Here is a 21,588-nt window from a genome sequence, read left to right as displayed (position 1 = left end):
GTTCCAGAACCTCCTCTGAAACCTCAATCTGGGACAGTTCCTAAAATTGGTCCCCTAAAAAGAATAGCTCAGCGTGGGACTCTCTCTCACATACTCTACAGTAAAGACCATTGCAAAGAATTCATTTAGTTTCTCCACACACAGCCCTGTCTTCCTTGAGTGCTTGTTAGTATCTTAGTTTTCCAGTGGCCACACTGACTGTTTGTCAAGCTTCCTGCTTCTGATGTACTTAAAAATAATTTTGCTGTTAGTTTGTGTGTCTTTTGTTAGTTGCTCTTCAAATTCCTTTTTGGCCTGCCTAAGTATACTTTTAAACTTGACTTGCCAGAGTTTATGTTCCTTTCTTTCTTCCTCAGTAAGATTTGACTTCCTATTTTTAAAAGCTGCCTTTTTGTCTCTAATTACCACTTTTGCCATAGTGGCTTTTTTCTGCTCCTCTTATTTTTTTGTGTTTGTTTGAGGTATACATATGTATTGAGCCTCTAATATGGCATTGCACCCTTGTGATTCTTCCTTTTAATTTCTGTTTAACTTGCCTCCTCATTTTTGTGTCATTCCACTTTTTGATGTTAAATGGTAGTGGTGGGTTTCTTTGGTATTTTTCATCGTACAAGTATGTTAAATTTAATGACATCATTGCTATTATCAAATGGTTCAGCGATATTCAGGTCTTGGACCAGATCCTGAGAACCACTTAGGACTAAATCAAGAATTGTCTTTCCCTTTCTGGATTCCAGGACTAACTGCTCAAAGAAGCAGCCACTAATGGTGTCTAGAAATTTTCTCTCTGCATCCCATCCTGAGGTGACATTTTCTCAGTCCATATGGGGATAGTTAGTATCCTTCATTAATACTGGGTTTGCTGTTTTTGTAGCCTCTCTAATTTTCTTGAGCATTTCACAATCACTGCCATCATCCTGGTCAGATGGTTGGTAGCATATTTCTACTGCTATACTGATTGTTCAAGCATGGAATTTCTATCCATAGAGATTCCATGGTATTGTCAGATTCATTTCAGATTTTTAGTACATTTGACTCTATGCTTTCTTTCATAATGCCACTCTCGCATCAGTGTGACCCACTCAGTCATTCAGAAGTAGAGAAAGAAACCTACATCTTCTTTCTAGATTCTCCTCATTTAGCTCCCTGTCTCTTCCCAGATCTTCATCTCTTTTTGTTGCCCTTTTATGAAATCGAAATGAAATTGATTTCATTGGTGCTGCTTTGAGCAGGGGACTAGACAGGAGGTCCCTCCTGAGGTTGCTTCCAACCCTAATCTTCTAGGATTCTATGAATTTCTCAAGATTTTCTACATCTTTTGTAGTTTCCTAAACTGCACGTGCTGCTCTATGTGCACTATCGCCTCTTAATTGGCCATGTGATCTATGGTATATATTACACACATTAAATTCCATCCCATCTCCAATAGACAGCCAACAACAGCATGAGCATGTTTTGCTTAGATTTCCTATTGCCCCTTCTTCCATTTCAGACCCATTGTTTTCCAGAGAATTCCCCATCCAGTGTCACTAATGGGTTATTTATTCCTATTATGTTAGGCAGACAAGGCTGCCCAGAGGAGCTGCTTGTTGCTTTGGCAGAGTGGATTCAGCAGCCTTCATGTGCTTTAACTAGGCTTCTGCTGACCTCTATACTTCAGGTTCTTATAGAATCATAGAATATTAGAGTTGGAAGGGACCTCAGGAGGTCATCTAGTCCAACCCCCTGTTCAAAGCAGGACTAACCTCAGCTATATCATCCCAGCCAGGGCTTTGTCAAGCCTCAGCTTAAAAACCTCTAAGGATGGAGATTCCACCACCTCCTTAGGTAACCCATTCTAGTGCTTCACCACCCTCCTAGTGAAAAACTTTTTCCTAATGTCCAACCTAGACCTTCTGCTCTGCCTAGACCGTTGCTCCTTGTTCTGTCATCTGCCACCACCGAGAACAGCCTAGCCCCATCCTCCCTGGACCCCCCTTTTAGGTAGTTAAAGGCCGCTATCAAATCCCCCCTCATCCCCAGACACTGCTCAATAGTGGTATACATTTATATTTGCTGCCACTCAAAATGGGATCATCCTGAAGAGCTTGTCAGTAGACGTCTCAGCGCTGCAATATGAAAGCTCCTTTTGTAAACAGAGCCTCCAATCTGGACAGCTACCGACAAACTGAAAAGAGCTGATATAAAAACAGTACGCAATGATTAGCTGAACTGCACTGCACAGCGGAAGACTATAAGCAATCCCCCTACCCCCACACACACACAACTGGCAGCAAGGCCTTGGCTAGTGTCCTAATTGCTCCCTGGTTAATACACTGTGCCACTATACACAAAATGGGTTCAGAGAGACCACACAAGTAACAGCTGGGAGTGCTTCAAGAATCTAAGCTTGCAGAAGGGCAAAGAGGTGGGGTGAAGAGAACTGACAGCAACCACCTCTTCCACTCTGACCCTGACTGCAACGTTAGAGCAACACTTCAGGTTTGGAAGATGCTGGCAGTGCAGTACCAAGCCTGACACACACTCCCAGGAGAATGGGGTATAATGGCAATGACTTTCAGGGCTTGTCTTTGCGACAGATACAGCAGTTCCCTGCAATATCCTTGGGAGATCACACTGAATTAAGATGAAATATCTTTGTAATCCATTGCATTAAAAGAACAGTTTATGTATTATTCTGGGCTGGAATTGTATGGAACCTCTTGAAAGGGGAGATGTGATATATGTGAGATCTGGGAGTACCACATGTTAAATTATTTTCCTGGGGAATATCTAGTGGCAGGTGAATGCAAATTCCCCACCTCTGGTTATACAAAGATGCAGTCCTTCCTGCCCTGAGGAGCAAGTCATTGTTTGCTGATCAGCTATTACAACATGGGGACAACATCAAAAGCCCAAACTGCATGAAGGAAAAACAGAACTATTCATGGTTCTTCTGGTTCTGAATCTGAGACAGTTATGAACTCATAGTCACAGGGAAAACCCAGTTATGGGTTTTGAAGGACTGACGCCTACTAGAGCCTGAGGTTGAAGTTAGGATGACCTCTGGTAAGCTTTTTAGTACATGTGTAGGTTGTTTTATTGTTTTTAACACTTATTCTCTGTATAGGGTGACTAGATGTTCCAATTTTATAAGGATAGTCCCGATATTTGGGGCTTTGTCTTAGACAGGCGCCTATTACCCCTCCCCCCGTCCTGATTTTTCACACATGCTATCTGGTCACTCCATCTCTGTAATGCTTTCACCTTAAGAATATATGTGCTTACTTATAAAGAGCTGTGTGGTAACTTCTAACTCCTGGCAATTACACTGTTTATAGCCTTTGGAAAGAAAGCAAAGCACAAATGCTGGCCTGTTTAAGCAATCTAGCTGGCTGGAGAGATCAAAATGCAGGCAGGGAAAGATGCGGTCTTAAAGATCCCCCATTCAAGAGGGAGATATACGTGGGTCTCTGTCCAAGAGGTGATGGCTGAGGAGCTTGGAGCCTAGAGTTGGTGGACTTCAAGAGAAGAATTCAGGTGCAGTTGTCCTGAACTGTGACAGTCTTCACTAGCAAGTTGGCGTGAGGATAGCGCTAGTGTTCCCATTCGTTCAAATGCTGTTCACACACACAAACCTATCACTCATTTATGGTGCTGGTAGTAACACAAGCTGGCTAGAATGACTGAGGTTTTATGGCAGACCTTGAGAGCCATTAAAAAGCCTCTGAGGCCTTGTCTACACGGGAAAGTTTTACCAGTTATACTGGGAAAGTTATACCACTGTAACCTCCTCTGTGGATGCGCCTGTTTCAGTGTAAGAAATAGGTGCGCCCTTTTGGTTTAGCCCCTTCCCAAGAGACAAACTAAATTTAAAAAAAAAAAACCCACTGCTATCCCGGAATAAGAATGTCTACATGGTGGGTTATGCCAGCACACCTACCCTGTATTGACAATCCCTCAATCTGATCCAACATTTCTGAGACATCACCTCAGGCATCCCAGGATCCTATTTGTATGTGCCCAGGGCACAGGCTGGCAGGGAAGATGCTGAACTGAAGTGGCCTATAATGAGGATGAATGGCATGGAGAAAATGAATAGGGAAGTGTTATTTACCCCTACACAAGAACCAGGGGTCACCTGAAGAAATTAACAGGAAGCAGGTTTAAAACAAACAGAACTAAATTACTTCTTCACACAATGCACAGTCAATGTGTGGAACTCTTTGCCATTGGATGTTGTGAAGGCCAAAAGTATAACTGGGTTCAAAAAAGAATTAGATAAGTTCATGGAGGGTAGGTCCATCAATGGCTCGTAGCCAAGATGGTCAGTGACACAGCCCCATGCTCCAGGTGTCCCTAAACCTCCAACTGCCAGAAACTGGGACTGGACAACAGGGGGATGAATCACTCAAAATGGCCCTGTTCTGCTCATCCCCCCCGAAGCATCTGGCACTGGCCACTGTCAGAGATAGGATACTGGACTATATGGACCATTGGTCTGACCCCATATGGCCATTCTTATGAGACTGGGAGAGCACTGTCAAAAATGCTCAATAGGAATTTTACGCTTCCAGGCAGAAAACATTATACCACATATCTGAATGCTCACAGGAAACATGCAACTCAGGACTTATGCCCACACCAGAAGCTCCACACAAAGACACCTTTTTACTTCTTTCAGAGTTCCAGGAAGGGACCAGCTGAACTTCTGAAGGCATCTGCTCTCTGCATCCCTCAAAGTAAGAAATTAAACAGATGAACTCTCTCCATGATAAGCCAACAGCACCAGTTCAGTAGGTCAGAAAGCAACACATACCAAGCAACCTTTCACCAGAGTATTTCATAGTTTAAGGCATAAATCATCTGTAATCAGAAAAATCACTAGTAAAATAGCAGGAAGTATCAAACGCAAAGAGAGAAAGCAGCATCTTCCTGAGAACTCTGCCTAAACAACTAAAAATCCTTCTCAGAGGGGAATGTGTATCTTGTCCCTTCTCAATAGACAGAGGGTAATACAAGCAGCTGGCATAAGTTAGAAACTTGGGTTGAATGACAGATTCAGTGAAGGGGGAGAAATGGAGAAGAATGATTAAAGAAACTAAGGTTAAAGATAATTGCCATAAACTTTTTTCAAGTCCTCCTAATTAACTGCAGCAAATATGATAGTCTCTAAGAGCATTCCATAAAACCCAGCAAAGGTCTGCAAATCAGGAAAGAAACTGAAGCAAGAGGTATTACGGATGCACTAGCTGACAAACAGGTTTGAAAGAGGCAGAGAATAACATTCCACCCCCTCCTCTCCCTTCTACCTTGCAGCAAGTAACTGAGAGTCTCTGTACAGGAGGCAACTACATTTCTACTGCATGCCACCAGCACTGAGGAATCTGACCCATTTCACACAGCCGAGTTGTACCTCAGGACCCTCTCTTCCCAAGTGCACTTTGTTGTATCAAAGAAAATTGCAAGATCCTGCAGAAATATGAATGCATTAATAGGAGATTGTCTGCAGCCTTTGCTGTACCCATTGGTACAACCTGAACCCACTCTCCAGACTTTATCTTGATGCTGCAGCTTTCACCTTACTGCACTCCCCCCTACCGGAGAGTGTGACAGGCTGACAATATCCTGAACAAACATTATGGAACTAAAATAAACTTTACTGAATTAAGTGCTATTGAATTAGGGTTTATACCTTTGAGGTAGATTTTATTAAAAATATAACTGGTATACATATGTACCTTTTTTACTAGGGAGGGGGATGCTAATGCACTTCCTCCATTATCCACCATTTGAAGTGCCCTCTCCTTCCTCCCCTCCCCCCAACCAGAGGTATGCATATACTAGTTCAAACTGGATTTTTACGGACTAACAAAGATAGGATTTTTTGATAAATAACCTGGTTTTAAACTAGCTCAGAGCTTCTTCCTGATCCAGCAAACAGACAGGACTTCTAGTCCACAAAGGGCCTCAAATCCTTTCCCGAAGGGCTTTAGGCTTGTTCTGGGCTGAAGCTGTGATGAACTTGTAACCACAAGGAATTCCCTTGGGTGAGAGGTTTGAAGGTCTGCTCATCAGAATCCACATTAGGTTTGGGGTGAACTCTGGGAAGCTTACTACCATGCATGTAAATTCTTTTTATTGTTTTGAATATGTTTTTTCTGTAATGCTTTTTTTAAAACTGTAAGAATAAAGTAGGCTTGCATAGGAAGTTCTGTGTGGTATGTTATAACTGTAGCAATTACATGTTACCGTCCCTGATGAGAGAGCAGACAAGTCCATTTAGGCAGACTTGCTAGGAATAACATAGTGAAAGCAGGGAACTGGACAACCTGGAAACACCCCATGCAGACGGGAGACAGACATGGGTTTACACTCAAAAAGGCAATGGCTGGGGAGCTTCTGTGGGCTTCTTGTGTTTGTGTTCAGCAATTTAAAACTGACAAGGCAGTTTAAAAGCCGCTGTCAAACTAGTAGGATGTCCATGGAATGATGGGATTCAGAAACCATCATCATGTGACGCTGTGCCTCTCCCGTGAGGCATTGCAAATCCTTCCCCAAGCACCCTGCAGTTGCACAGTGGGATAGCTTAGCTACCGATAGTGTACTGCGCCCTGTGTCGACAAAAGAGCTGATAGTGTGAATGCACTCCACTGACAGTGAAGACACGCAACAGAGATTTAATTATAACAGTGGCAGTATGTCAGCAAAACTTCTGTCGACAAAACTTTCTAGTGTAGACAAGACTTAACTAAAACAATGGTCACAACTTCTCAATGTAGATTAGGGGCTGCCACCCATCCTGATTCTGGTGGACTTGACTTAGGCTTGCTTACTTAGGCTAAATGTTTCAAATTCACATCACTAACCAATTTCCCTCTATGAACTGACTCACTGTGAACAAACAGATCCATTCATCTTCATGGGATTCTTCCGTTCCCAAAGTTTTCCCAGCCCCATCTTGTTGTGAAATACCAATATTTAAGATAATATTGCTAAACATGGATTTTAGAGCATTTTGAAAATGAAAAACTCCTTGCTTGTGTCTAGGCACACATGCAATATATTGGGAGCCCAGTGATCAAATGACCCCAATTTTGCACAACAAATTCTACCTCTGATCCTAATGCAATATTATGGTGATGTTATAGCACCAGGATTTCCATTTTGACAGGAGTGAAAAGGGTTTACAAAATTCTGCTTTTTGGGTTAGTCTCACTTTTAAATGTGTATTGCAGTTTGTGCGCTGCTTGATTTTTCTATATCACTTTGTGGGGGAAAAATACTAGAGGGTCGCACACTTCGTTCCTCCTTTAGGCAAAGCTGTTTGTTATCCTACTTTTTAAGTGCAAATGGAAGCCTGACTGGGAGGAGGCTTGCCCTAATGGATGCGAGGGGACTAACTGGATGTACAGCTCACCCTAGATAAGCAATGAAGTGCACAAACCTTTAGTAAGATGCTTCCTGTGCAATGTGTAGGCAGCAATAAAGGGTGCCAGAGCTTCTGGGCCTGATTTTAGTGGAAATCCAGCTTTTTCATCAACCCAAACAGAACAGTGCACTACCACCTTAAAACATTTCCCCAAATTTTGGAATTGGTCTGATGCAGTTTTCAGAAGTTACTGTGTTGCGTACATACAGACAGCGAAAAGCAGAGATTTGATTATAGGGCCTCACTTCACTTGATCAGTAATTCGAGGTTTGCTATGACTGTTTTAAAAGGGTGCTATGACTAAAAACATTCTAGTGTCTGACATTTCCTTCAGACTTCTTTTTCCAAGGAACGACAGCACTTTGAGAAGTTAAATAGATAGGTATGAATCCATTCTGTGTGTAGACTGGATGAATTTATTGTAGAAAGTTTAAATGTTTACCGCAATTTTCATAACCCTACATTACACTGTTTTGATTGATGACAGCATCTTGTCACCACATTAATCAAACTGGATCTTTCACCAGGTTTGGAACGGGGCTTATGGGTGCCTTTCCTGCTACTTAGCAACCTTTCTGATCATCATATACCTGTGGTAGCCCATGCTGTGGAGGAGGCACACTGCTTCATTCTTGAATGAACTGTAATTTCCTGAGGGCTAATGATATCATGCTCAAGAAGGTTTTATAGATTAAAAAGAGCATAGATGCAGCAGCAGAATGTGGTGTGTTCCAGAAAGAACTGAGTCTAAGTTTAATAAAATGCTTCTGATTTAAGCCATCCATGGTCCCGCGCCGGGAGGGGAGGGAGGGGGAAGAATTTGGCAAGCCAGCGCTGAAGTGCAATGATCTAACCTCTCCAAGAGGCAAACCTACATAGAAGCTGCTACAATAATCGCAGAAAACACTGCCAGAAGGTAATGCAAACCGAAGAGGGATTTTGTCAGAATAAAGTTTTCTTTGGTAACAGACAGGAAAGACAACAGAGGACAGAACTGAGTGACCAGGGGACACAGCTGAATATCTTCAGTACCTCATTTCCAAAAACTTTGGGGAATATTAGCAGAGAAGAACTGTTTGCAAACACTACGGCTGATAGAGAGTTAAAAGACCTTCATTATGGAGGTAGGGGGTCCACTCTTATACCAGCTTAAGGATGAGCATTTAAGGAGGGAAGGGGGGAAAACGAGAGTCCTGTAGCACCTTAAAGACTAACAAATTTCTGCAGGCATAAGCTTTCGTGGGCTGCAACCCACTTCGTCAAATGCATGAAATGGAAATCACAGATAGGAGGTATATATGTACATCCAAGGGTAAGAAAGTGATTCTCTTGGCATTTCTTGGAGAGATGGCAGTAAAAAGCCATTTTGCTTTAATCAAACATACAATAAACTATATAAATAGTGAACAGCAGGAAGAGTTAGATCAGGGATTGTCTAAACTACTGAATCTAAAAGATCAGATTTTACATTGTAGTGCTTCAGCAAAACAGGAACCAACTATATGTTGATACAGCAAAGAAACACCCATGGATGGCTTGTGCTAGCAGGCTTGGGCTCACGGGGCTGTTTCATTATTGTGTAGACTTCTGGGCTCGGGGTAGAGCCTGGGCTCTGGTACCCTCTGACCCTGCAGCATCCTAAAGCCCAGGCTCCAGTCTGAACCCAAAAGTCTGCACAGCAATGAAATAATCCCGCAGCCCAAGCCCTGTGAACCCGAGTCTGCTGGCCTGGGCTGCGTAGACATAAATCTGAGACAAACTGTTGCTGTGTAGACATAAATCTGAGACAACCAGAGACAATTCAGAAACAATGTGCAGAAAAATTAAAGTTGCTCGAAACAGTTTCAGGAAACCAGGAATTAAAAGCCAAGCCCCTGTGAAAAACAGTCACCTCCTTCCCAGAAAGCAGAACCCATTTTCACAAAATACTTTGGAACAAGATAGATTGGCAACTGTCTACAAAATGACAGGCTATGCCTATGAAGTTTGGTTTATCAAACTGAAAGTGGGCTAAGAAAGGGTACAACTGAGGCAGAGACAATGGAAGCTCTCATCAGGGTAGTTTGGAAACGAAAATCTCTTATCTGAGTTCCCTTATCTCATTCAGTCAGATGAATAAGGGAACTAAATGCAAGTATTGTTGAAATCAAAAGTGTAAAAGCTGAAATTAACATATTAAATCAAGCTCTTCAGACACTTGACAAAAGCAATAATAATCTCATAAGGAGACAGGAAGACAGGCAGCCCCAGAAAAGAGGGTATGCAAGCTTCAGACAATCTAGCAGAGGCAGAACCTGTGATCATTGTTTCAGATGGGAGAGCCAAAAAACAATTCAGGATGCCATGCACAGAAGTGTCCCTCCAGAAACTGGCCAGAAGGGAAAAGAGCAGATGGTCACTCCTACAGAACAAGAAGTAACAGCAGAACTTCAGAGTCCCAGAGTCAATTTCAGTATCATAACTCAAACTCTAAGGTCAGAAGAGACCAATATGATCATATAGTCTGACCTCCTGCAAAATGCAGTCTCACCCACTACTGTAATCTCACTCACCCACTCCTGTAATAAACCTCTAACCTATGACTGAATTATTAAAGTCCTCAGATCATGGTTTAAAGACTTTAACGTACAGAGAATCCACCAGCAAGTGAGCCGTGCCCCATATCATGAAGGAAAATAACAAAAGGATGGAGAAAGCAGAGTGCACTCCATCTAATTTATCAGGAGTGGCCTATATCTGCTACCTAACACACAAACAACATGTCAGAGCATCTAACTTAGGGCTTGTCTACACTTACAATGCTGCAACTGTGCAGCTGCACTACTGTAGCGCTTAAGTGAAGACAGAACCTACACTAATGGGAGAGCTTCTCCTGTCTGTGTAGGTAATCCATCTCTCAGACAGGTGACAGCTAGGTTGACGGGAGAACTCTCCGTTGACCTAGCGCCATCTATACTGGGGAGTTAGATTGGTTTAACTGCGTCATTCAGGGACATGGATTTTTCACAGCCCTGAGAGACTTACTTATACAAAGTTAATTTCCTAGTGCAGACGATGCCTTAGTTAGAAACAGGTATATGGTGTGATGTTTCCACAATAAAATAAAAACTCAAGTCTTATGAGACACTGAAGTACAAATGTGAATGGCCTCAACTCTGTGGGTGGAAAATAACTGAATAATATTGGGGAATTACAAACTACCCTCATACTCACTTAGAACATGTCACCTAAGGATAGGATGCAGAAATAAAATTTCTAGACACCATTAATGACTGTTTCTTGGAGCAGCTAGTCCTGGAACCCACAAGGGGAAAGCCAATTCTTGGTTTAATCTTAAGTGGCACACAGGTTATGATCCAAGAGGTGAATACAGCTGAACAGCTCGATAAAAGTGACCATACTGTAATTAAATTTAACGTCCTTGTAGGGGGAAAATACCAAAGAAGCTCACCACAGTAGCATTTATCTTCAAAAAGGGGAACTACACAAAAATAAATAGGCTAGTTAAATGGAAATTAAAAGGAACACCCACAAGAGTGAAATGCCTACAAGCTGAATGGAAACTTTTTTTAAAACACCATAATAGAGGCTCAAACTATGTGTATACCCTAATCAGTAAGAGAAGCAAAAAAATGCCCCCATGGGTAAACAACAGAATAAAATAGGTGGTGAGAGTCAAAAAGACATCTATTAAAAATAGGAGTCAAATCCTCCTGCGGAAGATAGAAAGGAACATTAACCCTGACAAGTCAAAGTAGACTTAAGGCCTTGTCTACACTAGAAAGTTCTGTCAACACAAGTTATAGTGATGATCAAAAAGCGCTGTAATTACAACACTTGTGCCTATCCTCAAAGCACTGATTTTGGAGAATGGAGCTAACATTCAGAGGGATCTTGATAAATTAGAGAACTGGGCTACTGACAATCAAATGAAATTCAACGAAGACAAAAATAAGGTGCTACACCTAGGGAAAAAAAGCCAAATGCACAAATGCAGAATGGAGGATAACTGGCTTCACAACAGCACTGTTGAGAAGGATCTGGGAGCTGTGGTGGAACACAACCTCAACATGAGTCAGCAAGGTGATGCTGTTGCAAAAAGAGCAAATGCAATTTTAGGTAGCAGTAACAGAGAGATAGCATACAAGTCATGGCAGATGATTGTACCAATCCATGGCTGGAGTTCTGTGTCCAATTTTGGTCACCAATTTATAGAAAGGATGTAGAGAAACTGGAAAGGATCCAGAGGCAAGCGACAAAGATGACCAAAGGGGTGGAATGCAAGCTGTATGAGCAAAGGCAGAAGGAAATGGGTATGTTCAGTTTGGAAAAGAGGAGATTAACAGGGGAACATGATGCCAGTCTTCAAATACTTGAAAGACTGCCATAAAAAAGATGGAGAAAAGTTGTTCTCTTTTGCCACAGAGGGCAGGCCAAGATGCAATGGGTTCAAACTACAGCATAGCAGATCTAGATTAAATCTCAGGAAAAACTTCCTCACTAAAAGACCAGCAGAACAATGGAACTGATTGCCTCAGGAGGTTGTGGAAGCTTCTTCACTGGAGGTCTTCAAAAGAAGGCTGGATAGCCACCTGTTGGATGGTTTAGACACAAATCCTGCATCTTGGCAGGGGGTTAGACTAGATGACCTGTGCCGTCCCTGCTAACCCTATGATTCTACACTTAACAGCACTGCACTTAATAGTGAAGACACTACCTACCCTGACAGAAGAGCTTCTCCCATTGGTGTAGGTACTCCAACTCACCAAGAGGCGGTAACTATGTTGACAGGAGAAGCCCTCCCATTGACACTGCACTGTGTCCACTGGGAGTTAGCTTGGTATAACTGCATTGCTATGGGGTGTGGATTTTCCACACCTCTGAGTAACATAGTTATGCCAACATAAATTGGTGGTGTAGATCAGGACTCAATCTTTTATAAGGCATTTGACTTCATATTGTAGGTTACTCTCATTACAAAATTAGTACTATAAAACAGCAACAGCATTAAATGGGTTAAGATAGGCTGATTGTGTCCCAAAAACCTCTTAATGCCAACTAGCAAGGGATGCTGAGGGGTTACAGAAATCTCATGACTCTGCTGTGCACATTGTTTTACCAAAGAATATCATGTGAGGTTTCAAATGAAAGCCAGCATCATACTGGTCATCAATATAATTGTAAAATGGATGTACAGGTACCATGTAAGGATTTATATATACAGAAAATATAGTTTTAAAAGTCTGTATCAAGCTAGTAGTTAGCAGCAGAGATGAAAAAGAAGTTTTCATTCAGACAGAGTAAGGACTGCGTATGTCTCGGTTGGGATGTAAATTAAGCATTGTAAGCTAACACAATGGATGTCCCTTTGCATACGAAGTCAAATGTTAACAAAAATGTGCAGTCATCAAGAAAGGAACAGACAGGAAAAAATACAAGAGGGGAAGAGGTTATCCTGGCTAAGAGAAAAGACAATGCTCCTGAGTTGGTGTGTTCTATTCCTTTGGGAACAGTGGACTTAGTGGTTCTGAGAGTATCCAGTGTCAGGCTAGCTATCACAGGGGAACGTTTCAAAGAGACTAGCGTGCACCTAATATTAAAGTGCCAGGCACAGTAAGGGCTGGCATAGCCCAGAGGACAGTGCTTGAGTGGCTAACAGGCTAGTGCTGTTAGGGAGCTGACACCAAGCTAAGCATAAGCAAGACTCGCTCATGCTGGAGGCAGGGGGTAACAAAGTGACTCTCAGACCTGGGTACTCCAAGAACCACCATAATGACAAGTTGGACATTTTTCTGATTGGTTAATTTGTTTGTTGCAGGTTGGGCAGATAAAGTCATGAGCATCATTCCTGCTATGATGGAAATGCATTTTTAAAGAGGAAGGTTTTGCAGAGTTTCCTAAAGACAGCTAGACTCTGGATTCACCTAATCGCATCTGGAAGTTCATTCCTGAGCCAGATCCCTTCAAATGAGAATGCTTTGTCCCCAGTTCTCTTGCTCTTCATCCTGCATTGTTCCAAAGAAGCACAAAGATGCCTCAGTAACCTGTGGAGGCTCTGGCTTTTCTTTGGAACCAGTTTCTGGTTATGCCATGAAATGGCTGTGTATATTATGCAGGATCTTTGTACTGGTCTTGGTACTGGAAGCAGATCTTTCCCATCTGACAGCTACAATTCTCGGATATAAAACAGCCATAAAAAGAAAAACACTTCTCCCTAAGGAAAGCTTTTTACAACCCAAAAAGGTAGAAGAACTAGGGACCTTTGCTCCTCTTTTTCATATGGAAGGTGCTCAGATACTACAGGAACAAAAACCTCAGATATAATTGCATATGGCTATCAATCTACCACAGAGCACCATGCTGAATAAAAAAAGAACATAACTGATACATCTGAACTGGGATTCTTATTCCTAGAGGACTGGATCTTATTTAAATGGCACACAATATGCAAGATACCACCTGATCTGGGAGCAAGTAAGTACACACACTCTACCTCCACTTACATCTCAATCCTTGCTTCCTCTTCCCTCTCTGATGCTGTCCATTCTGCCCACTGCTTTCACCTTGTTTCTCCCCCCACAATACCTATGTGCCTTGTTTCATGATGCCATTGATCCAGTACACCCTGTATCCTCATTCTCCATCTCCAAAACCCTGCTTTCACCTTGTTTCTTTGGTAGGCTTCCGCTGCTAATCTCCACTCCTATGCCAGCATGAGGACTGGTGTATGTGCATGCGCACACATGAGTGAAGGAGGCAGAAAAATGTGATGTTCTACACTGACACTTTAAAGCAAGTAAACGGATTAGCTCAATGTTTGGCACCCATTTGAAAAGGACAAATCAGAAGTGCTCATCATGGCTAAGTACACAGCACACCAGCAGTACCACTAGACAATCAATGAGATAGCAGCAGAATGGCCTTCTGCTGTTATCTTCTATTCAGGTTTTTATATCACACCCATCACTATAGCATTTGAGTGCCTAATTCAGAGGTCCCCGAACTGTAGTGTACACCCCCTTAAGAGGGCACAGAGGAACAAAGGGGGGGGGGAGGGACGGCCGGGCCACCCAGCCCCACTCTGCTCCAGGCCCGGCAGTGGCCTCAGCCTCCGACCATGATGTGCCACAGCCCTGCAACCGTGGTCCCACACCCAGGCTCGACCATGGCCTTGCTTCCAGCCCCAGGAGGCGGGGTGGAAGGGAGGGCACGGACAGGGGGTATGGGGTAAAAAGTATGGGGCCCACTGGCCTACTTAGTGCTGAGATACCATGCTGATAGCACTATCCACAACACTAGAACAGAGCAATTAGTGAAACCATTAAAGCAAAACCCAGGCATTTATTTCCAAAGCAGCTAATATTAGATTAGTAGCTCTACATCAAGGTCCGTATCATTCTAGCTATGCTGTAAGGCACCCAGGACACTTTGTACACTGTAAAATAATTATTGAGACACTGACATTCTTCTGTTCTAACAGCTTCACTGTACCAAAGGATTCATGATGACTATTTGTTCATTGTGCCAGATCCTATAGCAGTAGGATGACAGGTGTTCACTGTATCAGTAAATAAGTAGCTTACAAAAAAGAGCTGTTTGCTTCCATCAATTGGAGTGGCTTATCTATAGAATACAGATAGGGGAAAGAACCAGAGATTCCTCTGAGACTTCCTCTCCCCTCAAAGGATGCCTCATCATAGGTAGGCATGGCTGAATAGATTGCTCTTCAATGTTATTCTTGTGTCAACCGGAAGGAGCAAGAAGGTTGCTCAAAAGCAAAACTTCTTTTTCCTCCAGGGAAGAACCACTACCAACTCCTGTTGACCCAGGTGCATAGGTCTTAAAACGTGGCCCCGACTAGTATGCAACATTCTTCCATCAATGCTCTGTGATCCCCACCAGCTGCCTATTGGTTTCCAAGATAATTTTACAGTGATGCATTTGAGATGAAGACTCTCCACCCCATGTCATAATGCCACAGTTGCAATCAGTTGAGGAACTTATGGAAAGACCTCCTCCCACTTGATCTAAAGGAAAAAGGAATGGCAGCAGAGGATCCTCTGAGGGCTCTAAGCTTTGAAAGCAGTGTGACACTGGTAACCCATGGCTGTAAGCGTTAGTTAAGAACTGAAACTCAGAGCTGGAAACCAAACCAGCTCACCTAAATGTTACCCATTTTGAACAAAACTATTAGTCTTATCAGAATCTATTTAGCGTTTAGACCAGAGGTCCCCAAACTGTGGGATATGCCCCCATGTATTTTGAAGAAAATGAAGACTTATGTAGAAGTGTAAAAGGAATGATGAACACACATTCAGAAAAAAAGTTAAATCAATGGAAAACCCCAAGGAAATAGTAATCACAGAACAGGAATGTTGTCTTTGCTGTATACAGACTAACACGGCTATCCCTCTGGAACTAGAGAATAGGAACTACATCTAGTTTTCTTTTCTCTCTCCTGAATAGCTCAGGAGCAAGGCCAGGAGAAGGAAGCAAATTTTCCTCCCTATTAATGGTTCCAACAGCATAGACGTCTTCCCTGCTGTTTTTACATTGGACACATTCTACAGGTTTCCTCCTGGTGACATTTCACATTGCAGAGGACACCTCGAAGCCCCAAACTCTACAGACACATACTGTACACTCTAGGGAATGACTACACTGGTACACTTCTCTACTGTTTATAATCACGAGGCAGTAATGCAACCTAATCTTTGCAGTTGCTGGAGAAAAGGACCAGAGTCTCCAAACAGAAACTGCTCTTTTGGCCAGGGTGGAAAGGAACCTGGCAAGAACCTCTCCCTGAAAATTAACATGAAGCTAAACCTCTTCCACCGGGTAGCTGACTGTGTGGGGACACAAAATGGAGGATGACAAAGGGCTCTGAGTACATCCTTAAGGGCAAGGACAAGTCATCATTTCTGCACCATTCTCCAAAAGACACTCAAGTACAAGTCACTCGCTAGAAAGCACAAGACAGAAGAACTGAGCAAACGGAGGATGCTGTTCCCATAAGACAATGGTGAGGAGCAGGAGTCCCCTCCTTTGACTTTGGAAAGAACAGCAAAGCCTCTCAGGAGTTGCAGCGGTTACCTAAAGCCCCAGTTCGTGCTTCCGCTGGGGTTTATCTGCCAGCGAACGAGAGTCGCCCCGTGTCCGCTCGCAGTGGTACAGGGCCACGAAGACACCAGTCGTCATGACCGTACCGCCAGCCCCGTATCTGCAGGACTCTCCAGTCCGCGTCCAAGCCGGGCTCAGACGCACCGCGGCCCCAGGCGCAGAACCCAGGAGGGCAGGGTCGGAAGGGAGCTCGGCTCATCGGCCCAGCCCCGCTCACAGCAGGCCAGCCCCCGCTCCACCACCCCAGCCAGGCCGCGCCGAGCCGCACGTCCGCCAGCAGAAATGCCACGGGCCCGGCCGCACGACCCTGGCTGCACGGCCGCGGCAGCAGAGCCCGCCGGCCCCGAGCCATGCGGCCCCATCCGCGCGGCCCGGCACCGCCGACCCGGAATCAGCGCCCGGCTCCCGGCGGGCGGGCGCAGCGGCTCCATCGGCCACTCCTCAGGCTGCGCCTCCCGGCAGCCCCGAGGCGCTGGGCGCGCTCGGAGAAAGCCAGCCCCAGGGGGGCTCGGGGCCCGCAGCGCCGCACGGACGCTCGGATCTGGCTGGCGACCGGCCCAAGGTGGCGCCGCACAACCGAGCCCGGTGCGGCTGGGGCCCGGGGTCCCCGCACAGAGGGGCCCACTCACCAGAGTGATAGCCGCCGTCGCCGCCACCGCCGCCATCTTGTCCACCGCCGGGCCGGGCCGCGCCGGGCCGAGCCGAGCCTCCTCCTCGGCGGGAATCTCGCGAAAGGTCAGCGACGCAGGCGTCTGCGCGGCCGAGGAGAACTCTCGCGGGATCTTACCATCCGCCCGCCTCAGACGGGAGTCTCGCGAGAACTGCGCCGCCGCGCCCGCGGGCTCTGTTGTGCCGGGGAGAAGATGGGCGGCGCGGGCGGGACGGGACGGGACTGGAGTGGAGTGTCCTGCCCGCCTCTGAGCGCGGAGCAAGGCTGCCTGACTCCGCCCACTGCCGCTGCGCGAGGCCAGGCCCGGCCCGGCCCGGGAACTGGGCGTTAGCGAGAAGCCCCGCCCCGCCCCGAGTGACGGCCCGGGGCCGTCCTCAGAGGGGCCTGGGCCGTCCTGACGCGTGCGGTCTGCGCGTCTGTCCTGTCCGCCGTCCCTCCGCGACCGCTCCGGGCATCCTCTGGCCCGGCCCGGCCCGCCGCGCTGTGATGTGAGGGCCCAGCCCGGCCTGGCCCGCCGCGCTGTGATGTGAGGGCCTGGCCCGGCCTGGCCCGCCGCGCTGTGATGTGAGGGGCCGGGCCGGGCGCGGGGCCCAGCGGTTATTTTACGCTGAAAACACTGGGCCGGGTTTTCTCCCGCGCCAGCCTGCTGTCAGTGCAGGAGGGGCGGGGCAGGGCACGTCTGGGAACTGTTCGCGATAAAAGATCCAGGCTGGCGTGGTCTGCTGACCCAGGCTCACAGGGCTAAACATCGCTGTGTGGAGGTTCAGGCTCGGGCTGGAGCCTGAGATCTGACCCTCCTCCCGCGCAGGGTCCAAGAGCTCGGACTCCAGGCCAAGCCCAGGCATTTACAGAGTGATTTTTCAGCCTTGGCGCTCAAGCCGTGATCAGCTGACCTGGGCCAGCTGTGGGTTTTTCCCCTTTGTAGACTTACCTTTTATGGTTCCCTGATTCTCAAGCTGTCCCAGCCTGGCTCCTGATGTAAGTTACAAGTACTGGGTCTGGTCCCTGTGTGACCATATGCTAGCTAGGACTTTGTGTAGTAGAGCAGAGCTCTGCCATGTCATTTCCCTTCCTTTCACACTTCTGAATAGAAACTAGGCTCACTTGAACAATATGTGTTTTAGTTCAACCAAATGCCTGGTCATACATCTAGGGTGAGAGAATGTAGCTCACTCTTAGCTGACAGAATCCTGGAATGCAGTGACACTGCAAAAGAGTGACCGGTCATGCCAGAAAACTGACTGAACACAAGCTCCCAGTGCAATGTCCCACAACATTTTAATTAAGAATCTAGAATGATACATATATTAAATGAATTAATAACTAGCTAACTAATAGGTCTCAAAACGTGATTGTAAATGGGGAATCATCATCAAGTGAGTGGGTTTCTATTGGGGTCCCACAAGGATCAGCTCTTGGCCGTATGCTGTTTAACATAAAATCATTACTGATAAAGTTTGCAGATGACTTAAAGATTGGCAAAATGTAAATAATGAAGAGGAAATGTCACTGATACAGACCCATCTGGATTGCTGGTAAACTGGGCGCAAGCAATCAAGCATTTTAATACAGTCAATGTGAATTCATGCATGTAGGAATAAAGAATGTAGGCCATACTTACAAAATGAGAGAATCCCTCTTGGGAAGCAATGACTCTGAAGAAGAGTTGGGAGTCATGGTTGATAATTACTGAACATGAGGTTCTTGTGCAAAGCTGTGACTAAAAGGGTTTGTGAGATCCTTGGATGTATAAATAGGGGAATATTGAGTATGAAGGTTATATTACCTTTGTATTTGACATTAGTGAGACTGCTACTGGACTACTGTGTCCAGTTCTAGTGTCCACAATTCAAGAAGGTTGTTGATAAATTAGATATGCTTCAGAGAAGAGCCACATGAATGTGTGAAGGATTGGAAAACATGCCTTATAGTGAAAGACTCAACAAACTGGAGGATTGGGCCAAAAGAAATCTAATGAGGTTCAACAAAGAAAAGTGCAGAGTCCTCCACTTAGGAAGGAAGAATCCCATGCACAGCTATAGACTGGGGACCGATGAGCTAGGCAGCAGCTCTGCAGAAAAGGACCTGGGGGTAACAATGGATAAAAAGCTGGATATGAGTCAGCAGTGTGCCCTGGTTGTCAAGAAGGCTAATAGCCTATTGGGCTGCATTAGGAGGAGCATTGCCAGCAGGTCGCGGGAAGTGATTATTCCCCTCTATTAGGCATTGGTGAGACCCCATTTAGAGTATTGTGTCCAGTTTTGGGCCCCCCACTACAAAAAGGATGTAGCCAAGTTGGAGAGAGTACAGCGGAGGGCAACAAAAATGATGAGGGGGCTGGAGCACAGGACTTATGAGGAGAGGCTGAGGGAACTGGGCTTGTTTAGTCTGCAGCAGAGAAGAATGAGGGGGGATTTGATAGCAGCCTTCAACTACCTGAAAGGGGGTTCCAGGGAGGATGGAGGTAGGCTGTTCTCGGTGGTAGCAGATGACAGAACAAGGAGCAATGGTCTCAAGTTGCAGGGTGGGAGGTCTAGGTTGGACATTAGGATTATGATTCTAAGTTCAATCTATGTAGCTTAGCAAAGGGAATGTTAAGGGGTGATTTGATCACAGTTTGTGAGCACCTACATGGGGAACAGTAATTGGCAATAGAGGGCTCTTCATTCTAGAAAACAAAAGTATAACAAGATTTAATGGCTGAATGATCAGGTTAGACAAATTCAGACTAGAAATAAGGTGCACATCTTTAACAGTGATGGTACTTAATCACGGGAACACGTTTCTGAGGATTGTGGATGAATCTCAATCACTGGACATATTTAAATCAAGACTGGATTTAAGAGTGGATAGCAGGGATTCGATAAATGTGATATATCTTGATTTCAGTACAGCTTCTTGTACAGTCCTACATGACATTCTCATAATCAAACTAGAGAAATATGGTCCAGATGAAATTGCTATAAGGTGAGTGCACAATTGGTTGAAAGACCACACTCGAAGTTTAGTTCTTTGGGTGGCTGCAGATGTGTATTTCACTCAAGTGTGTTTGTTCCTGGCACACCAAGTGTGGGAGACTTTTTCCTACAGCAGTATCTGTCTGGGCGGCACACGTGCCCTACACCCCTGCCATACCCCCTCTCGATTGGCACCACCCCGACCCTCTGCCCCAGTTCCTTCTTACCATCAGAGGCCTAAGTCAAAATTCGCCATGCCGTTCCCACCTCACGTTTTATTTCCTGCGTTGCAGCTACTTGCTGAGACTTTGTAGTGTAGATAGTGAACAGTTAGCACCTATAGCACAGTGTAGTGTTAATCTGGTTAGATTAAGTGGGTTATGCAGTGTTTACTGGGTTTTAAGCATTGCCTGTCATGTGGGGTCTCTGTTCCTCAGAGTGACCTGACCACACACTGCTTAGCGTGGCTTGTTGAGGAGCACAATAGGGCAAGGTGCAAGAAACAAGGTTACTTACCAGTAACTGCTGTTCTTGGAGACGTGTTGCTCATCTCCATTCCACCATCGGTGTGTGCACATCTCCATGCACGGTTACCGGAACTTTTTTCCCCTTAGCAGACCCTGCAGGGTTGGCTCCGGCTCCCCTGGAGCCCTGCACACATGCCACGGTATATGAGGCGCTGCCGGCCCTACACCCCCTCAGTCTTTTCCTTCCACCAACTCTGGCAGCAGGGACTCAGGGTGGGTCATGGAATGGACATGAGCAACACATCTCGAAGAACAGCAGTTACTGGTAAGTAACCTTGTTTTCTTCTTCGAGTGCTTGCTCATGTCCTTTCCGCCACAGGTGACTAACAAACAATACCTTGGAGGTGGGTAGGCGTTACTGATGAGCTCTCTGCAGCACCGCTCTGCCAAAACCTGCATCTTCGCACACCTGCTGGACAATGGCGTAGTGGGACGTGAAGGTATGCACCAACAACCAGGTGGCAGCTCTGCAGATGTCGTGCATGGGCACTATTGCTAGGAAGGCTGTAGACGAAGCTTGAGCTCTGGTTGAGTGCGCTGTGATGGTTCCCGGAAGCGACACCTTCGCCTGCTCATAGCAGAACTTGATGCAGAAAGTTATGCATGAGGAGATGCGCTGGGCGGAGACAGGTGAGAGCCTTTCATCTGGTCAGCCACTGTGATGGAGAGCTGCGAAGAGCTCTGGAACAGTCTCATGCACTTGATGTAGAAAGCCAGGGCCCATCTTACATCTAGTGTGTGCCACCTTCTCTCCTCCTCCAAACTTTGTGGTTTGGGAAAAAACACAGGGAGAAAAATACCTTTGTTACAATTAAATTGGGAAACCACCTTGGGCAGGAAGGCCGGGTGCGGCTTCAACTGAACCTTATCTTTATAGAACACCATATAGGGAGCCTCTGAGGT

General features: G+C 45.5%; 1 protein-coding gene across 2 annotated transcripts in view; it reads right to left on the bottom strand.

Moving 5' to 3' along the window:
- The window catches only part of PUF60 (poly(U) binding splicing factor 60), a 37,183-nt gene extending 19,634 nt beyond the window's left edge, over positions 1 to 17,549 (bottom strand). For both annotated transcript variants that reach the window (XM_067560188.1, XM_067560189.1), the window contains exon 1: positions 17,161 to 17,549. In XM_067560188.1, the coding sequence (XP_067416289.1) occupies positions 17,161 to 17,196 (36 nt within the window). In that variant the 5' untranslated portion in view covers positions 17,197 to 17,549. The remainder of the gene's footprint in view (positions 1 to 17,160) is intronic.
- Between the last annotated feature and the right edge of the window lie 4,039 nt (positions 17,550 to 21,588).

This window comes from Emydura macquarii, unplaced genomic scaffold (genome assembly GCF_026122565.2).
Source record: "Emydura macquarii macquarii isolate MOO-44397 ecotype Brisbane River unplaced genomic scaffold, CSIRO-AGI_Emac_v2 contig_2246, whole genome shotgun sequence".
NCBI lineage: Eukaryota > Metazoa > Chordata > Testudines > Chelidae > Emydura > Emydura macquarii.
The sequence above is the reverse complement of the archived record's forward strand: the minus strand, read 5'-3'. Positions and strand labels throughout refer to the sequence as shown.